The sequence below is a fragment of the Tinamus guttatus genome, unplaced genomic scaffold (assembly GCF_059628265.1).
Source record: "Tinamus guttatus ecotype Peru unplaced genomic scaffold, ASM5962826v1 Tinamus_guttatus_pri_ptg000223l, whole genome shotgun sequence".
Taxonomy (NCBI): domain Eukaryota; kingdom Metazoa; phylum Chordata; class Aves; order Tinamiformes; family Tinamidae; genus Tinamus; species Tinamus guttatus.
Window position 1 is genome coordinate 1,039,893 of NW_028288757.1, and position 20,622 is coordinate 1,060,514.

General features: G+C 46.4%; 1 protein-coding gene across 1 annotated transcript; it reads right to left on the reverse strand.

Moving 5' to 3' along the window:
• Positions 1–754: 754 nt before the first annotated feature.
• MYO1H (myosin IH) lies at positions 755–18,214 on the reverse strand. Its single transcript, XM_010217621.2, has 31 exons — positions 18,062–18,214; positions 17,137–17,252; positions 16,016–16,214; positions 15,511–15,591; positions 14,928–15,107; positions 14,023–14,121; positions 13,581–13,694; positions 13,049–13,120; positions 12,496–12,615; positions 12,077–12,144; positions 11,383–11,488; positions 10,643–10,723; positions 10,086–10,177; positions 8,696–8,790; positions 8,124–8,170; positions 7,459–7,539; positions 6,898–7,003; positions 6,563–6,680; positions 6,078–6,191; positions 5,565–5,641; positions 5,296–5,364; positions 4,854–4,938; positions 4,340–4,499; positions 4,069–4,152; positions 3,550–3,643; positions 3,055–3,110; positions 2,814–2,949; positions 2,373–2,440; positions 1,906–2,003; positions 1,160–1,259; positions 755–852 (listed from the first exon to the last, which is right to left on the reverse strand). The coding sequence occupies exons 1-31, from the start codon at positions 18,185–18,187 to the stop codon at positions 829–831; spliced, it is 3,066 nt and encodes a 1,021-aa protein (XP_010215923.2). The 5' UTR covers positions 18,188–18,214; the 3' UTR covers positions 755–828.
• Between the last annotated feature and the right edge of the window lie 2,408 nt (positions 18,215–20,622).

A 20,622-nucleotide genomic window follows, 5' to 3' on the forward strand; every position in this document is an offset into this window, starting at 1 on the left:
TGTCTTCCTCCTACCCCCTCCTTGCGTAGCTGCCCCTGAGCGACTCCGACTGCAGGAGGGAGCAAAGGCCCCGCAGAGGTTTGGAGCTGGAGCGCAGGTTGCTGCAACTCTCCAAGCTAAGGAATTTTCCTTAGCTTCCACTTTGCCCATTCCCCTTCCTCAATCTGATGGCATCGCGCTGAACTGCTGTGCAGGGAAGAGAAAGGGCAGGGATACTCCGAGGGAAAAGCTCTCCTTATCCTGGGAGACAGGAAAATCGGGTGCTGAGGTTTCCAGAGAAGCAGCTTCAAATGCTGCTGCACTGACTCAGACCAGTGCCAGCCTTATTCCTGCTGCATTTAAACCCATCTCTGCCCACTAAAACACTAATTGCTGCCTGGGAGAAAAAAAATGCTTTCAGAGCAGAGTAACATCTTTGATCTGCACTTCATGCAGTTCTCCTGGTTTGCACAGTGACTCAAACTTTTTGCTTCTACCTCCATCCTTCCCAGCTCATCTGAGTTCTGAGCTTCAAGGTGACAGCGTGCACAAAGACCAACATTTTACAGGTTGGAACTTCAACATCTGCTTTAAACATTTCCCCGTGACAATATGCAACTGGCATCAGTGCTCAGCAGAATGTTATAGCAACAGAGGGGAAGCTACTTAGCTACAGATGAATAGTTTTAAGCTATTAAAAAAAGAACCTGAGAGATGTGAGCAAAGTCTCCCATCGCCACAGCCCTATGGCACCACAGGCTGCAGCGGAGAGGTGGGTGCTGCTCTCATCCCGCCGGCTCCTTCCTGCTCCCAGCCCAGACAGGGACCAGGAACAGTTCCTGCTTCTCATCAAGACTTTACCTGGGTTGACACCTGGGATGAAAGAGGAAGGAGTCATTAGCTCCAGTACAAACACTACAGCTCTCAGCTGCCCTGCCTGTGGTAAAAGGGGTTGGAGGTTTCTGTTTAACAAATAAAGCCAAGGCCCTTCGTCTCGGGGCTGGAGAGCGCCAGTGCCTGGGTGGAATTGCACCCCGGTATCTAGCTCTTCCTTGGAAGCTTTTGGGCATCAAACAGGAGCCGAGGCCTCTTTGAGGCAGTTACACACCAGGCACCCAGGCCAGCTGGGTCTCCCTGAGGGCTGAGCAGACCATCCCAGTCCCGTTCCCGCACTCCTTACCACTGTCAGCTGTCCGGTTTTGGCTTTAAAGATCTGAGGCTCCTGCCCGACGGTGAAAATCATGGTCCCTTCCTTCCCCGAGCCGACACGGAACTGCAGGCTGGAGGCACACGGAGGTCCTCGTTAGAGCCGCTCCTCGCACGAGGCTTTGCTCTAAGCCCCCTTATTCCTGCTCCCTTGTAAATCCCGTTAGCGGAGGAGCTCGGAAGCCTCCGGCTCAGGCAGGTTTCCTGCTCAATAGCCTTGCGGCACCAGGGTGATGGACGGAGCCTGGGCCGAGCTCAAGCTCTCCTGGTGCAATTAAGCTTTAGAAGATAAGCAGATCCAGCCTGGAGAAAACTGCTGAATACAGGGAATCTAATTACAAGTGAAATACAGAGGCCGGAGAGAAGAGAAACAGCTCTGTTTTGCAGTACATGATGGATCACAGGCAGCTCTCAGAGCAGCACACCTAACTACACACAGGAGCAGCCACCGGGGAAGCAGCTTTGCTACAGCTGGGAATGGATCCGAATGATTTTTACTACATTATCCTCCTGTGTGTCCCACCTCGTGGGCCTGGTGCCTCAAATCAACGTCCTCAAATCAGCTGTGCTACTGCAAGAGCTCTAATCAGCTTACGGGCCCTGTCTGCTGCAGCAGCATAAATAGCTTTGACCCAGCAGTCCAGAGCTGAAAGTCTTTAAAGCAGATTCTTGCACAAAACACAGCCTGCAAACTTTTACCCACCCGGCGCCGTTTCTTACCTTCCCTGCACAACTTTAACAAGATTTTGCTTGTTGGCCAACATGCAGAGCTTCGTGACCGTCTCAAAGACGTGCTCGCACTGAAGTATCACGTCTCCCTGCAAGCAAGCAGGTCACGCCGTTACACCAGCATGTCAGCCAGTCAAGAGCTCCTCGTGTGGGGAAACTCTCTAATTCCAGAGCAGAACATTGTACAGAAACAACCAACCACCACTTACAAACCACTTCCAAATGATCACAGATCAGTTCAGTTAGTTTATAAAATCTTTCTAGGGCTATTTGGGATTTATAGGAACTTGGGCTCCAACAAGGAAATAAGGCAATGAGAATTTGAAGGACTAGCAGATCCAAAGCATCAGGAAACAACAGCAATAGCCTGAGTATTTCACAGGAAAAATAATAGAACTGTGGTTAGAAACAAGGCCTTGTAGCTGACAACACACAGCAACTACGTTTCAGCTTCCTACCTTCTGCTTGTTGTCCTCAGGAACATGAATGACTACGATCCCATCGCTCAGGTTACTGGTAGAAATGCCTGCAAGAGAAACACAACAGGGAGAGGAAAAACAACTGAAGACAGTTACACAACACAGACATCCTCCCGGCTAGGAGGGCACTGTTCCTGCAACGGCAGCGACTCGAGCTCTGTCCAGGTTGCAGAAGCAAGTCATCCTGAAGAGACTCTACCTTTGTAAGCGGTTCGTTCCCCAGCTTAGTCACCTTTAAAGCAATAAAACTATGCTAATTCTTTAAGTCTCTAGAATGCATTTACCCAGCCCCATCAGAGAGCAGGGTCAGCTGGACCTGCTTCTAGGGCCTCTGGAGGACCAAGTTTACAAAGTTTGTCCTTTGGTTCATCTCTTCCCCCCTCAAGCTCACTGATGGGCAGCAGCCACTCACACCATTACCTTTCAAGGTGGCGTATTCTATTTTTTGCTTGATCTTGGCCAATTCCACCACATACGCTGCTGCCTGGGTGAGAACAAGGAGCCGCTCTCGCGCCTTGAAGCCGTTCCTGTCGTACTTGACCACAGGGACCACATACTGCAAATGAGGGGCTGGCGTTAGCCCAGCCCTGCGCGATGCCATCAGCGGCTCCCACGGCCACTAGCATGACCCGCTCATATCCCGAGTCGATGGTTTCCTTACCTTGACCTTCTCCCCGTGCATTAGCTGCAGCACCTTGGGGTTCAGGTCGTTCTCCTCTGCAGAGGAAACCAGAGACCCGACCTGAGCGCAGGCAACGGGACGCTCGCACTGCCACAAGCAGTCCCATGAGGAGTATCCCCACGGCACAGCACGCTCCCTCCTAACATCGAGTGTTCGTGTCCAACTCTAACCCCATCTCAGGGATTTTTATGCCCTCAAGTAACTCGCAGCATGAGTTGACTTCTTCAATAGTGAGTCCAGACTTTCACCTACCACTACGTCCTTCCAGACCTGCCAAAACCTTCCCCCTTGCCCTGTGCCATTAGGGCTCTCTCCCCCTCCTTTCTAACTGCCTTACACCGACCATACAGATTCCCAAGATTCACCCCAGGATCAGATTCCCGCAGCCAGCATCATCCCCTTGGAAAATGGGATCTGTTCTACCAGGGAGGATTTTCCCAAGCAAGGAGCAACCCAGAGGGTCAGTGTACTCACTCAGGCGGGTGTCCAGGAAAGGCTGAGTTATGCTCTGCACGTAGCCCTCCTTCTTCCCTCGGAAGATGGCACTGGCTACCACTTTTTGCTGCAACTGTTTGGTGAAGGAACCCCCTTAGCACCCTAGAGCTCCTCTGTTAATAACATCAGCAGTTATAATGCAGGCAGCATTGCTAGACAATACTATCCTTTGATTCACACAATATCTAAGTGACTTGTATCATGTTTCTTTAGTTTATTCCTGTACTACAACACACAGGGAGGTAGTAGGGGCAAAGAGTCTTGCAGATACTTTCTTATTTACAGATCTATTCTGTTTTTATGAGATGCAGGTACAACGCTGTCAGATTGAGACCGGCACATCTCTAGACCTGCACTGCACATTTCAAGTGTCCCTGCAGCATGAGCACTGCAGCCCAACAAGGTCTGTTAAACAAGCAGGGCCTGTTAAACAGCACACGTTGGGGTTTAGGTAATGCACATTCCAGCTTGCACATTCACATTCCACATATTAGTTACCTGCGCTTTCCTCTCAGCAGTGACTCCTCGGCAGTATTTCCTTACTAGGTTCCTAATGCAGATCTTCTGTAACATCTCAGATGTCTATAAAAAAGGAAAAAAAAAGAGTAGCTGGGCAAGCAGCTACTTTTAGAGCTGTAGCAGGCAAGCATTTGTTCACATCTAGCCAGAAATGCCACAGAGAGCTTCCCCCACCCAGCAGATCGCTGCTCCTTCACCCACGAGTATAAATACCCGTGACCATGGAGCTGTCACCACAGGCTCCACTCACCTCCTCCAGGATGGAGGGAGGCTGGAGCCAGCTCTTGTCCAGGACGTTTTTTGGAATGTGGTCTCTGAGCTTCATTAAGTAGGTGTATTGCACGAGCCGCACAAAATCCACATTCTCTGGGCAAAGAGGTTTCTTTCGATTGATGAAGCCATTTATGAATCTGCAGAAAATATCCCCAAACAGAACTTCCATTTTTGTTGATTGCCGAGTGCAACATGTGAGGGAAAGCATAAAAGGTGGGCAACAGGCTCATCCATCGCTTGGGTGCAGCCACCTGTCTGCAGTAACAAAAACCTGAAGTTTTGCAATATGTCAAACACTAACAAAATTCTCCAAGTTTTTCTTTGACCAAAATACAGCGACTTGAAACCTAGAAGGATGATCAGCCCCCACTTCTGATGGTCATAAAGTGCTGGGCTTAGGGGAATGGAGAGGGAGAACCCCAGGAGCGGGACGAGCGCGGGGACGCCGTGCACAGGCAGCCCCTGCCCGTCCCTCCGCGCACGCTATTTACTTTCGGACGGTCTGCACGGCCCACGTCCTCTTCTTGGCCTCCTTCCGTGCCAGAGCCCCTCGCCAGCAAGCCTCCAGCTTGATAGCTGCAGGAATGAAGCAGGTCCTCGCGTTAGCGCCAGAGCTCCTGCATCGGGGCATCCCGGGAATTCCCTGAGCGGAAAGGCGAGCCGGCTCTTCCAAGCTCCCCTCCCAGCCCATCAGCACAGGAAGGAGTCAGGAACATTTTGTTCTCTGCAGCAAGCGGCGGGACGGCAGAGCCCAAAGCCCCAGCAGCGCCTGACCCTGTCACCACTCAGGCTCCCACATACCCTGCACGATGCATCCCGCATATAAGGGCTTGTTTTATTCTCTAAAATAAACCAAGTGTCTTAAAAGCTGCCCCCGTGCTCAGCAGAGGGTGCTGCTGCCCTGCAGAACAGGCTGCAGAGCAGAGCCTGTACCTGCAGCCTTCTTCTTCTTATACTCCCGCTTCCCAAGGCATCCTTTATATTTGGCCTGTAGTCTTGAAACTGTAGAAAAAAAAAAAAAAGACATGGCTTGTATCTACAGTGTCACAGCATTTAGGAGCTCTGCTCCCAAACCCATAGTGAGAAACTGCTTTGGACACCAGATGCCCAAACACCAGGGAACAAGAGCATAAACCACCCAGCTGGGAAAAGATGCCCCTGACCCGCTCGCTAGGCTACATGGCAGGGGAAGGGGGCAGTACCTAGCAGGTGTTTTCTGAATTCAAATGCGTCTTCGGTGGCAAACAGAGTCTTTGGGAACCGAATGAATATTTTGGTTCTGAAAGAGAGACCATGAGCAGCTTAGTTGCAACGAACATCAGTTTGGCTGCTCTAGCTGGGCCAAGCCTCCGAGCAGCTGCAGGACTGAGGAGCTGCAGCTCTTCCCACAGCGGCTTCTCTTCCTTCATCCTGCTTGTACATCCTGGGAAACTGCAACCGAGGTGAGGCAGCCCCGCTCCCGAACCTGTTGGGAAGGGAGCGGGCTCCATTCGGGCTCCCTGCACATGTGATGGAGCGAATCAACAGGGGAATAAAGTCACTGGTGAGATTTCCAGTCCCCAGTTGCTGTGGTCGAACAGGAGCCGGCCCAAGGACTCTGCTCCCCCAGCTGCATCCCGCAGCGGTCGGGAGGCCAGTGGTTGGAGGCCAGGGCCAGGAGAGGCCGCAAGGCAGAGCCTGCGGAGCCAAGGCCCCAGGCAGGGGAGGGCACTCACCTTCCCAGCTTGTATTCCTCGGGCTTGTACCCGAGGTGCTTTATGAGCCGCTCCACTCCCTCCGCTGCCGGCCCGCGCCAGTGCGGCCACGTAGCTGGACACAGGGATTTGTACCTGGAGGACGAGCAGGACGTCACCACAGACCAGCTCGGCTTGGAGGGGTGTCCTGCTCCCCCCCAGTGCTACTGCCTTCATCAAGGCAGATGATGTCCAAGCAGATTGAAATGGATACAGAAAAGAAAATAAGAACCACTAAAGAAACAAGCAAAACCCTCACAAACATCAGCCACACATCCCCCAATAAAAAAATAAAGCAAGAGGTCTTTGAAGATAACATGTTTTGAAATGGAGCGGGGTGACCACAATCTGCTGACCCCCAGGATGTCCTCGAGCAGCTGGCAAGGCCCCAGGAGGGCAGGTTCCTCCCGGCTAGAGGGGAGCAACCCCACTCACCTCTGCAGGAAGAGCTCGTAACTTGCATTTACCTCTGCAGGAAGAGCTCGTACTTCCTCCGGTACGCGAAGCCGGCGCGCCGCACCCGCAGGTGCTCCATCAGCCCCAGGTACTTGACCTGGTGCCGGATGAGGTGGTCGTCAAACTTCCCTGCAGCAAGCACACATAGGCACTGGTAAATACTAGCACTAAAAGCTCACTCACTGCTCCACGTGCTGGGATGGAAAACAGGATCCATCATTACCCAAGGTGGCTTCTTGGCCGCTAGCTTAACCCAGAAATACTTTTGCTCACTGTTGCTAGCTAAGCTGAGGCCTCCCCTTCTTCATTCCTATATCCCAGCTGCACATCCAGCCCAACACCTTACCAGGCTCCTTATTGTCGTTAGGTTTAATGCATCGAACGTAAGATGGCTCCTTGGACATCAGTATTTCTATTAGACTCGTAAGGCTGTTTTTGAACTGGGTTGCAACCTAAAAAAAAAAAAAAAAAAGACTTTGACAACCTCTCATCTTCGGAGCTCGACCACTGCATGAAGCAGCTCATTCACTGCAGCCCTCAGACTGCAAGTTCAAGGCTGATCTAAGCATTATTACCACCCTGAGCTGCAGAAGCACAGCAAAGTGTAAGTTATCTGGACAGGGTGCTTAGCTGGGACTTCTGAATCCCTGCCAGGCAGATGGACACGCAAGGTAGCCCTGCAGAAACTAAAACTTGCTGGATGCTCTGCACAGAGCTCTCTTTACAACAATATATTAATAACAATATTAAGATGTGTCACATTGCTAGCTGCTGGCTAAGCAACACAGGATGCTAGCAGGGATGTAACACCAGCAAAAAATTCAGGACAAAGGACAGGAACGGAGGCTAAATCATGCATCAGGAAGCCAAGTTTATATTTAAATTTAAGACTAAAGCTGGAACTCACAGTTTCTGGCCTCCTCCTGTTGTCTAGTTCTGACAGTAAGAAGCAGTCTCTAATGATGGCATTTTTAGAGTTGCACAGCACCTGAAAGAGAATAAATGAAAAGCTACCCCGTTTAGCAGGCACAATATTCCCCATGGGGATGCACTTGAGCTGAAACAGCACAGCTGGAAGGACACACAGAACTAGACATTATTGCATGAATTTCTCTGCTAAGAGTCATGAAACAACCTAAAACTAGAAAGATCTCTCCAGTCACCTGATTTGGCTTCTTTCGGATGCTTAATATCACTGCCAGGTGCCGCACAGGTCTCATAGAAGGACAACGAATACTGTATTACAAATTGATCTACAGCATCTAAGGCCAGAAGCAGCCCAGCTTCCTATGTCCAACTCATCTTAATTTCATCATCCCAAATCCAGCACAGTTTATGACTAAATCATGTAGTTGCCATATTTCTTTCTTGCTGATACTCTCTAAGAACCTTTCATTGGTTTTGATTTCAGGAAAGGGTTTTCATTTCAGACCTAGACAGGTTCTGTGTAAATACCCAAAGAATACGGTCAAGGGCACATCTATTTTCCTGCTTGCCACAGTTCACCTTCTGCAAAATGTCTTTGCTCCAGGAAGAGTAGCTTACAAAAACAGCATCCCGTTTCTGTCTCACCTCTTTCAGGTTTCTGTATAGGAGATCATTATTCTTGTCAAGAAATCCTGAAAGGAAAAAGAAGTTTCAGTTCTTCTTGAGTGGCACACTCTTTAGCACAGAAGTTCCAGGAGCTGAAGATTTCCAGCTTTGCTGGGAGGCAGTAACCTCCTCCTACATCAAGGACCTCAAACCAGTATCAGAGCGGCAGCCTGTTCTGGCTCTCTGGAATATGGTTAGAATATGACAAGGAATGGCATTTATTGACCTAATGAGATATCACCATTTCCTGCTGTAGCCATTATCAAACAGAACTGGAAGACGTATTTTCTCAGTATTGACAGATTTTATGTGCCCACATCTCAGTGCAGATAAGTATCCTGTAATCCTTACCAATCCTGCAAAAACATCAGGATTCTACAGCAATAGAACACTAATTCCTCTGGATTTTTCTTTCAAAGCATAGGCCCTGGGGATTCACATTTTAGACTATCCATTAAAAACACCTTCAGAAGGCAGGTGTTTTATAGCTCATACCAGGTTAGCGTTGCCCACGCTGCTTTAGACGCTTCCAGAGCTGACATCCCACTCACCCACAGCGCAGTAAGTGACTTCTCCGGCGTAGTGAAGGAGGCGGAAATCCACCCAGTCTATCGATTTCCGCGTTTTCTGGTCTGCAAGTTTGCGACTGCAGAAAGAAACAAGAAGGAAAAAAATGGCAGAGATTACTTCATCTTGCAGGGACTCGCCTGGGCTAAAAGCAGCTGCATGGCAGATAGGAACAGATTTTCAATAGACCTTTACCAACATGACTGAGTTATGGTCCCACAAGCAGAAAATTATCCACCTGAATGGCCAAAGCAGAAGTGAGGGCTCAAGAGAACTGGAGAAACAACCTATGATCTACCCACAGCTGTTTGGAAACAATCTCTCACTCAGGAGGTATTAACATCTCCTTTCATTTAAATATATTCTGATCTCACACATGCTAAAAATATCTCCAGCTTCCTCAATTTCAAACTGCAACCGCAAGTTTGAGATATTTTACCCTAAAATGAAAAACAAAGTTTTCCATAGTAGGAAGATTTTTAGAAGGGCTCCTTGAGGAGAGAAAGTGGGAAGGAGTTAAATTCACAGATTAAATTTCAGCTGTGTAAACTGCACAGACTTGTGTATCACAGAGGTACAATAACATATTAAAATTTCCTTCCAAGTGTTTTGCCAGATACAGATCCTGTGTAAGCAACCAGCTCTAGCACTTCTATTTAAAGCTTTTCAGCAGGCAGAACAGTATTAAGACACACTGTGGTGACAAGGAATTTGGCTACGCATTTTTCATTTCCTTGTAACGATCTTTAGAGATGCAGAAACAGTGTTTTGTAAACAGTCAATTCAGCAGCTTGACTCTGAGTTGACAAGTAGTCAAGAGCTTTTCATTAGGCTTCTGTTGAACTGCCAGAACAATCTGGTGTGAACATGCTAATTGGCCACTCCAACTGAATCCGCAGCTACCATAAATTAAATATTTACTAAAACGACACATGTTTGGGAGATGCTCTCAAGAACATGTTTCTTCCCTACTCCTCCATCCCTGCTGCTGCTCCTCACACTCATCACAACAAGCTCTTGATATTTATGTACCCTCAGCCCAGCCGCTAGCTCCTCTCCACAGTGGACACAGTTTTCCCCTGAAGTCAGGGGAGGTCAAAGTCACCTCCAATTCACAGGATTAATCCTTGTTTTTAATACAGGACACAAAGGTGGAATGAAACCGGACTCAAAGATCAGCAGCCCCCTGGAAAAAGGCATAAATCCTTCTCCCGTAACATCCCCCCTTAAACACCCCAGGGCAGCTCATTACAGTGCTAGACACGCTGCTCATCTTCATTTTCTTTGCTACTAAGAAAAAGTGTCCCCTCCTCATAACAGAGCACGGGGGGTCCCTGTGTCCTTTGCAGTAGGATGCAGAGCATAAGTGCATACGTCACGAAGTGGGCATGATCTCCTACTTTCTCCTCCAACTTTTCCAAGAAGCTCAAATCAGTGGCTTCACCAGGCCGTAAACATTCTTCATCCTGAAACAGCAAACGGCAGGTCAGAATTCTGCTCGAATTCTACCTGCAAATAACAGCCAGCCCTCCTCCTCACTAGTGTGTAGTATAACACTGTTATACAGAACCAAAGATCTTTGCTGTAGTTTGAAATGAGTTCTACTTTATACCAGCAATTTCCTGGATAAATTTAGAGATTTGTTTCTTTCTGTTAAAAGTAGAACTGTTAAGTTAAATCAAATCAAGTCAAATCTGCCTTTTTTCTTCCTTCCAAATCAGCAATGCTCTGCCTCATCACTTATTAATTATAGCCCGCCTAAGCCAAAATGACAGTGAGAGATGATATTGGATACCAGAGTCCAGAAGGAGCTACAAGACTCTGGGTCTGGATGAAACAACTTGTAATCTGAGGAAAACTACACATACACAACTGTGAGGTATGCACAATAAGGCATGGGCATCCTAACTGAAAGAACACAAACTTCTTACCAGAATGGAGATGATTCCTTTGTATTTCTGCTCGACCAAGTCACAGATGATCTTGTTGTTAAAATATGGAATTGGTTCCCACTGGAATTAATAAGAAAAAGGAAGAACAGTTTTAGAGGAGGTCTTTGCCTGTGCAATTTTTCAGTTCTTTGGAGCTAGATTCTCTAGCCCCACTAAAGATCAGTGCAGGGAACTGAAACTATCCAGGCGGTGGAGGAGAGATGGCAGTGGAGAGAATTCCTGCCTGACCACACAGCCCGTCTTCCCCTTCCAGCAGCCCAGACCATTCCTTTATTCCCTACCCTGGTGCACTTAATCCTTCAGAGACTTTGCCACTACAGAACTCCTATTTTCATAGGGACGTTTTCATTGAGTTTGGGAGAATGCCCTGTTCTTTTCTTAGAGAGAGGAAATTAAGCCCAGGCTACACTATACCAGGGATAACAAAGAAAAAGAGGGGGTTACAAAATCAGATCCACAATCATCATGTACTTTCTACATTAATAATGCAACAATGAACTGTCCCAATTTGGGAATTAAAGGGTCTGCTGGGTAGAAAGAGCTCCAGATACATGGAAGAACAACATACTCACATAGGAAGCAGTCTTTAAAATGGATAAACACAGAGGATAGTTTTAAACTTGGGCAGAAGGGAACAGGACAAATAAAAACCAAGTTTTCATTGATAACAGCATTCAGCATAACAGCTGTTCAAATAGAAAAGGGGAATAATAAATTACCGCTATTCCTTCCAGCTCATATTCCTCCTGCTCTGCTTTCAAGGTCATCTCGATCAACAGCTGCTGAAGCTTCTCGTTGCAGTAATTAATGCAGAACTGCTCAAAGCTTCACAGAGTGGTTACATGATCATTAGACCAAGTACTTCATGGGCTTAGTTTCATTGCTTCCCCCACCCACCACACACTTTCTTCCAAGCAAACAGACCACTTCTATACAGATTAAACCCCATAATGTCTCAAAGAGAGCTAAGATTTTTTAACCACTTGCTCCCTTTTCCCTACCAACCCCTTAAAACCGTAACCAGATCAGAGAGCTCTGGAGAGAGAAAAAATAAAGTGGCCAGCTCCACCTTCTCTGCTAGGCATGAAGCCTCTCAGCTGTGCTGCAATCTTGAAGACCCAGCATCTTCCCAAAATGCTGGTCCAGATATCAGAGAGCTCCTTCGGGTCAGAAATACTGACAACCTTGGCAGCCAGTGTTGCTGACCTTTCTGCAAGCCCCTTTCACCTGAAGGGGCATTGGGGGCATGAAATCCTCAAGACTGAGGACTGTGTTTGACAAAAAAGGCCACCTAAGCTCACCTGGAGCTCATCTTGCTGCAGTAGGACTACACTTGAGGAACCAGGTAGGGTGTGTGTGAGCATACACTGACACCAGCATGAGGACAGATCACCCAGGCTCAGGAGCTCTTACCTGTTTGTGTCCAGTACCTCAAACCCATAGATATCCAGGAGCCCAATAACAGTTTTCCGGGTTGAATCCTGCCAAAGACACCAATGTTTTCTTAGTGAGCTGCTGCTTTAGCTTTAGCTCTTCCTTCCCTACAAGTTTCATATAATTTTCTTCACTTTTAAATTTAATCTCTTCATTGTCCTTCTTCACATCATGTGCCAACAGAATAATCACATTTGAGCACATAATGTCCTGCCAAGGCTATTTAACACATTATTCCCCAATATTCCCCCTTAACTAACACAGTCTTCAGTGCTCTGGGATGCTCCTGTAGCAACAGGCAGCTGTGTTAAGATATTTGATGACAAATGGTGTCAGGCCTCTTTCTAGAAAGGCTGGTCTGTGGTAGAGGTACATAAGACACTAGACAAGAAACCAACCTTGTTGGCTAGAGAGCCATTAATTTTGTTGACAAGCCAAGTGAAAGTCCGCCCGTAAATCGCCTTTGCCACTGCATCCCGAGCGTAGAACGCCAGGTCCACGTTCAACGGGCTGAGGACCTAGAAGAAATTAAGGTCAGTCAGACGGGACGAATAACGCAGACGATCAGAGGCACCTTCTGCCAATCCAGTTTGCAGCTCTGGACTGGAGAACCAGCACTCATTGCATTCCCCAACAGTGCTCAGCCTGAGCTGTAACCATCTACAGCTTTATTTAGCACCAGTGTTACTGCAGCCTTGTCTATCTCCAGCTTGGGATGTCAGTTCCTCTACAAAAGCTTGCACTTGGTCCTAACACATGAACACTGTGAACGCCTCCCACTCAACTGCCCATACACAGCAGTTTGATGGGTCAGGTGATAGGGATGAGGAGAAGGACACTCAGTGAGATCTGGTTTTACTGTGACACTTAAGAACAGAGCTCCTCATCTGTCACTAACACTAGACGAGGCTGGCACTCGGCAGGCTGGAGTTACACGGGTCCAGTCATTACCTCCTCGGATCTGGCTTCAATCTTCCGATGGGTGAGAGCTTCCTGCAGAATCGACAAGTGCACCCCCAGCAGCTGCAGAGAAAGAAATACTTGCCCTCAAAATACGACCAGCGGTATCCTGTTTAAATAAGTAGCACAGAGAGGAAACAGCTTTCCTATGAACTACCAGAAAAAAAAAAAAAAAAAAAAACACACACACACTTCTGTGAAGGTGTAACCCCGTTAGCCATTCACATTCATTTCTGGAAGGTAACAGCATTGGTAGATTACACTTATGCTCATCATTGAGCAATGGTAAGCCAGGAAACTTCAGGGAGATGCTGCTGCTCATCCAGGTGTTCTCTCATGCTGGGTTATGGAAAAAAGAGGCCATACAACTCAAGATAACTTCTAGCAAGAGTTGGGACTGCTCATGCAGTCATTCTGCTTCTAGGAACAGATTATTTTTCCCCCCCCCATTAGGAACAAAACCAGCAGGATTAAGGCTTTCTTGGTAGCACTTGTAACACTAACACTGAGGAGAGTGCGATACCTTTGAGATCCACTTGATCTGAGTGCCGTTGCGAATGATGGCATGTCCATTGCTATCTTCTTCAAACTGAATGTTCCCAAAGTGCAGGACGCTGGCAACAATTCCAAAGAGATGCTAATAACAAGAAATGCACTGTTAAAACACGGTTTCCTACTGCTCTGTAGGGTGGTTCTGACCTTCACTGCCCATGCTGATAAAGCACGGCTGGGCTGAAGGAAACAAGCTGGCCAACCCGCCTCAGAGACGTGCTGCCATCGATGGCCATCGTGCTGCATCCAGCACCAGAGCTCTGCTCCCATCCTCCTGCCCTCCCAAAAAGGCCATGCAATTGCATCCCGCACACCCCTCGCATGCCACGATGTTTCCATCACTTCTAGAGATGGAGTGGTGCTTTCCTTCCTTAAGTCCCCTTTCGGAAGCTCAGTCTCCTTGTTGGACATACCTCTAGATCTTTCTCACTGAAGTCAATGATAGAAAAAGCTTTGCGGACTATTTTCCAGTCATTCTTGTCATTAATAGCAAACACTTTGGCACATTTACCCTGTACAGGGAAAGAAAGGGAATTAGTGCAATTCACTGGTAAAGCAATTGTATTATCAACAAGCACAGGCTGGTCTAGGTCTAACACTTCTCCAGTTTGCAGAGTTTCTTTTGCAGCTTGCAAACAATACAGTTTCAAACTGTTTAGCTATGGCAAATAGTTTCATTTTTGCTAATCTAGAACATGATTCATTTGATTGTGTCTTTCAGCAATAATTGCTTAAAACATGGAGTCTAGACAATGATTCCTATAAAAATAGCTAAGCTTTGTGAAGAGGTTGGGCTTAAAGTCATCTACTGTGTCAACAAAAATAATAATCTTATCTTTTGCCCAATTAGAAGCTCCATCAGCACTACTATGAATGGTAGACTACATTTTCTGAACCTGTACAATACAAAAGAAAGCCTAAGTCACAAGGAACTCATCTTACACCAGAGTTTCAAAGGACCCTTGGAAGGGGAGCCTTTACACAAACCATAACCTGGCACTGGGCCATGTTGCCCAAAACTTTGTTTCTATCCCCACAGCTACATCAGTGATCCAGTGAAAGATATTATCTCATAAAAGATGTTTACCATTTGCATTCTTAGACCACCACAGCTTGAACAGTTACTGCTACAGAAATAAGAATGAACATTTTTGCAAACAATCTATCTGCAAGTTTCACAATAATACGATGCACAGTGGCTTCTCTTAGCAGTTTACCAGCGCATAGTTTTAACAAGCAAAAAAAAAAAAAAAAAAAGGTATTTTCAGTTCCCTGCAGTTCCAGATGAAAATCCAGAGAGGGACGAATTCTCACTTGCCTGTATGAGATACGAGTACTTCTGGGGGTTGCGTTCCAGTCCAAGCCAGCAGAGAAGATCCTTGTCTCCACCCTCCAGTAACTGGTAGAAAATATGGAAATTCCTTTCTCCATGGTTTTGATGGACAACTCGGGATTTCTCAATGAGGTAACTGAGGATGTGTCCTCCCACTGGAGCTCCCTAGGAAAGCCACCAAGTCAACACCAAAAAATATAAATAAAATTCTGGTTCCTAGGAACAGTGTTGGGGGAGCATAACTGTTATTATTTACTGTCTTTTGCCTTGTTTAAAAGTTTCCAAGAGCAGTGTATGTTGTACCCAAGGAGTTTGCTGTCCTAATATAACTTGTGCTTTACAGCAATCTATACTAGCTTTCCACAGAGTACAGGCTGTGTTGCCAGTAATGCAGAAAGCTTTCAAGATATATAACTAGCCACCTCACTCACAAGACCTGTAAAAATGAGGTCAGAAATCTGCAGTGTCAGTAACCCTCAGTCAATAAATCCTCTGCTGCCTGGTAAAGCGCCCAGGAGGTTCACCGATACAGCTTGTTTCAATATTGGTCCATTAAGTTTGTTCTCACCTTAAAATCAAATTGGATATCCATGTATTTCCCAAATCTGCTTGAGTTGTCATTACGCAGAGTTTTTGCATTTCCAAAAGCCTGTGGATAAATGGATAAATCAAGTCATGTTCCATTTTACTGAGCACCTAACACCCAAGACAGGGCAAAGCTCTAGTAACCAAGATGAGCTACATCAGCTGAGTCCTAGTACTGAAGCTAGTGAGATTAAAGAACTATAAATTAATGCATTTCTCTAGCTTGAATCTGGAATTTAACTACAGCTATTATAGCTCTGTTTTGTATCATCTATAACTGAAGCCAGGAAGAACTGGCTGCACAGACTCCTTGTGCTCACAGCTTCTGCTACCACACTCATCAGCCTTGAAACTTGTGAAACTGCACTGGGATATTTGTGCCCCATAAAGGCTGAATTTCTGCAAGCTCAAAACAGTAAAATTGGAGGCCATCTGGTAGTGCAAGCGTGTACACACACATCATCGCTCCTGCTTATTTCCTTTATTACCTCCAGAACAGGATTGGAAAGCAGCAGGCGATCACGGACTATCTGCAGCTGCTCTGTTGTTGGGCAGGTCACTGCGTAATACTGCAGGATCTTCTTGGAAGCTTCTGTTTTCCCAGCCCCGCTCTCGCCGGAGATGAGGATGAAGTGGTTGTTGTACTCTCTGCACATCACCCGGTACGCGTTGTCGGCTATGGCATAGCTGCACAGGAAGCACGAGACACACAGTTTAAAAGTGTGCATTAGAAATGGTGACATGAAGGTGTTTTTTCTCAGTACACACTCCTTGGCTAACTAACACTACTGGCTTGGCCAGAAAGCAGTGCTCAGAACCAAAGTCTCACTCAGGGTCTAACAGTAAAAAACCCATTTTATATTTTTATAGCATGTCCTTCCTCCGCTGTTGCTACAGGATTTACGGGCTGCAGGTATTTCTGGTGAATATAGTCTCCACACAGTTAAGGACTCCTTTCTCTAGAGGAGGCAAGCAGGTTTTGGTATCTGCACAAGGAAAATCTCAACTTCTCAGGAAGTGTCATATATTAATTCACATACAAATTATTCACTAATGGAGCCTTCACCACCATTGGGGCAGGGAATCAAACCTAATACCCCCAAACACACCCCAGCAAAACCCAACAACTTCTCTCCATCAAAGGGTGAAATTCTGGCTCATGATTCTAAAGTTTGTGTTTCCTTCCTACCTGGGAAGCCCAAGGGGAGGCAGCACAGGAGCACTGAGCTCATCTTTTATTAACCCACATGGGGCAAGAGAACTTGAGTGCTTTGGACAACTGAAAGACAAGACCCTGGACTCACACACGCACAGGTGGGCAGTGACCAGAGCAGACCCTATGCAGTAGGGAGCACCAGCCTGGATAGTAACTTCAAGACCATCTCAGAGACTTCTTTGTACAACTTCCCCACTCCACCTCTGTAATTTTTTGCTCCATTTTCACTCTCATGGTCAGCTGCAAGAGACAAAACACCTCCCTATGTACAGGGAGATATGAATATCAACCTTCACCAAACCCAGAGACTCTGGATCCTTGTTGCTAGTGCATGACATTACGGAGGCAATCCAGGAGGTTAATTCGTATTGAAACCCTGCAGATTCTACTTACAGATGTGGCGGCAGCTCAAAAAAGTTTACCCCCCGATAAAGCTGCATCTGGGTCATCGTGTAGATATCCAGCTCTTTGTAAGGGTTGACGGACACAAGAAGGGTGCCAATGTATGTCTATGGGAGAAAGGATAACAGCTCCTGAAAATAGTCATGCACATCAGAACCAACAAAAACAGCCAGGAAAGTCTCTTCTTTGAATTTAGAGGGGAGTCAAATAATGAACACAAGCTTAAAGCCTGATATTTTTAATTAAAAGGTTTTGATAACTCATGATATTTCAGTTTTTTTTTTTTATTTATTTCAGGAGATTACTTGGAATTTCACCAGGAAAAGCAATCATATAGCATACTTCAGGACACAAATTATCTTTTCCATAAATTGTTTACACTTTCAGCATGTCAAAGTAGCCCTGTTCTGCCTCCCCAGTCTCTCTGATGTCTTCCATTAGCGTCATGGAAATATCAGTCCTTGCAAAGCACATGTTTGAAGTCATCCTCCTATTCCCTACTCAGCTATTGCTGCAAGTCACCACATAAACTTCATAAAACCTTCAGTGCTCCTCTGCTTTCAAACATGGTTTCACTTGCCCATTCCTTTCCTATCAAGTGCGTATAATTAGGACCTTTGTAAGGAAGATCAGAGCAGGTTGAGACTATTATTTTCATTAGCTAAAGCAGGCAGGACGACTACTAGATGGTAGTACCAGCTCTGCTTGGTGCTACGAGCCTATGAACATCTAAACAAGATTTTGGCAAAGCATGAAGAAACCAATGCTGGGAGGTACGCATATATATTTATACATATATATACACACACACACACACAGCTCTCGCCAGAACGACTCACAAGGCTACACCTGGAGACATTTAACTTGCAATAGGCCACATGAATTCATAGACTCAGCGTCGATGCCACCGACTTACATAGATGAGGTTCTCCTGGTAGCGCTTGCGGAGGTTGTTCAGAAAAGCCGTCTCGCTGGTGTGGGAGTCCAGCAGCACGAAGTCCTGCACCCCGACCCTGTCCCGGGCTATGAGAGCCCCTTCCATGATGGCATCAGCGTTGTCCTCCACCTCTTCTTTCTACAGCACAAAGGATACGAGAAGAGGTCACAGTGCACCAAAACAACTGGCAGTGACCCCTGGGGTCACTTTAGGGACTTCCTTCCCCACTGCCCCAGGGCAGATCCTCTTTGCACAGATCATTCCCAGAAGATGGTTATCCAAGCTGCTATTGGCAGCTCTCCCAAGGATGGGAGTTCCATAGTGGCTGAGTCTGGGCTCTAACATCCCTGCAGTCAAGAAGTCAAAGGCTCATTGCTATGGTCAGAGAGGATGAGCAAAGTTTTTAGGCAGCCCTGAATAGGAGAACTGTTTAAAAGGAGTTAACAGTTCATTTAGACAAGGCATTTCAAGCGCAGAGGTAGCAGGTAACAGTGGCAGACAGCAGGCAGGTTGTGAACATCATCTGCAACCACCTTGCTCCGAGCAGAGACTCCTCATAAAGCTGCATTTGACTGGAGTTTCTGGGAAAGAAAAATCCCCCCAAAACATCATGCCGAGCAGGACCGTTTCCTCATTATTAAGGCCATCCTCACGCGGAACCAAGTCATCTTTTCCATTTGGGCAGCAGATGTCCCCACACACCAGGCAGAGCCAGAGCAGCGAGAAGCTACCGCGCTCGGCCGACGAGATGCAACGGAGCCGCGATCGGAAATAAGCTACCCCTTCACCAGCTTTCCCCTTGCCCAAACGGCTGCAGGCTGCAAAAAAGCAGTCACTGATCAAATCTCCCTTTTTATTTATTTATTTTTGCATGCTCCACTCCTGCCTCTCTCCTAGAAATTGAGTTTATATTGAGACTATTACTCACAGTTGAAGATCAAGTTTGTGTTTTACAGGTGATGCAAGAAGTTAAATGCATGTTAACTATTAAATAAATCAAGCTGATAATTTCATGCTAGCAGATAAGGAAACAGGACATTCTTTATTCTACAGTAAAGAGTATTATGATTATTATTAAACAAAGACTACCTGCTTAAGAAAAGACTTATGACTTTACTACATAAAATCCTTTCCTTATGCCAGGAATGAAGGCGATATATTCTGAGCAACTTACCTTTTATCTGTTCCTGGACTTTGCAAGCCAGATGAGAGAAACCAGCTAAGGGACAATCAGCTGACTGTCTATGGCTGTTCTTCCCGTTGGGAATGTGCCCAAGCCTAGCGCCTTTGCTGTTTCCCGCTGTCCTTTATGATCCTGGGCTTTTACATTTTTGCTGCTCCACCGCTCAAGAATATCATGTGTAAGATTTGGACCAAGTATTAAAAGGAGAGTGGTGGCCAGCACCACGTTGCCTTTTTTTTTTTTTAAAGCAGGAATTTTGCAAACTGTAAATAGGCAAAGTGTGAAACACTTATGACAAAGTTTGGCAAATCCTCACTTTGGCAGTGGGATTTTGGGAAAAGTCTGTGCAACATCAGCCGAAGGCAACTGAACTTTGGGCACTAAGCCTTGGGGATTTAGGAGCAGAATTTATCTAAAATAAAAAGGACCCAACCTCATAGCACTCTGAACCAAATAAATCATTTAGGGATGCTCAGAACTGTCAGTTCTCGAGCAAGACTTTTAATACGTTAGTGTCATTTTTAGCACAGCCTGCTCTTCAGAGCAGCTTATTCCAGTGAGCGATCTGAGCTGCACACATTTATGTTCAACATAGCTTTATAACAACATTCAGGAGAGAAGAGGTTCTAACCACCCGCTGTTTAAATCCTACTGCAGTCTAAAACCAAACCAGAAGGAAGAGCGATGCCCACAGCAACTGCAGGGACGAGCGGTCACTTTTTTGCCATCTGCATTCACTAGCTTCAGCAGGTTGCAGTATTGGTTCCAGCTCCCCTGAAGTCTCATTCCTCACTTTTCCTGAGCTACAAGTAACGTTACTGTCATCACTTCTAACCTCTGCTGCAGAGGTACCTGTATTTTCTTCTTTTACCATTAGCAACACGTTCTCTCTTCATTGCACGTAGTATATATACCTTATCCATGTTTGTATCCTTGCAGCTTTACTATACTGCAAGTTATAGTTGCTATAAAGCAAGTTGGTTGCTATAAAGGCAAGGGTTGCTATAAAGCAAGTTATTAGTCATTTTTTGGTAAGTTTCTATCCTACCTGAGTAGTATTCAGCAACACAATCTTACAGATGTTTTCTTACTATCAGACAAAGTGTTTTTAGAAAAAAAAATCCTACTTGCTGCCCATACGTGGCCACAGGATGAATATCCTCAGTGATGAGTATAAGAATACACTTCCCAATCAAAGCTCAAGAGCCTAGCAATAAATATTCACCTTCCTTCCTTTGCCCTGCTATTTTCCTCACCATTTAGCAGACTTTTCTGTGTCAGTCACCTGGGCTTTCTCCATCTGGACACCCCGGTGCCAGCAGCCGGAGCCTCGTGCAGCCCAGGGGAGCCGCCTGCC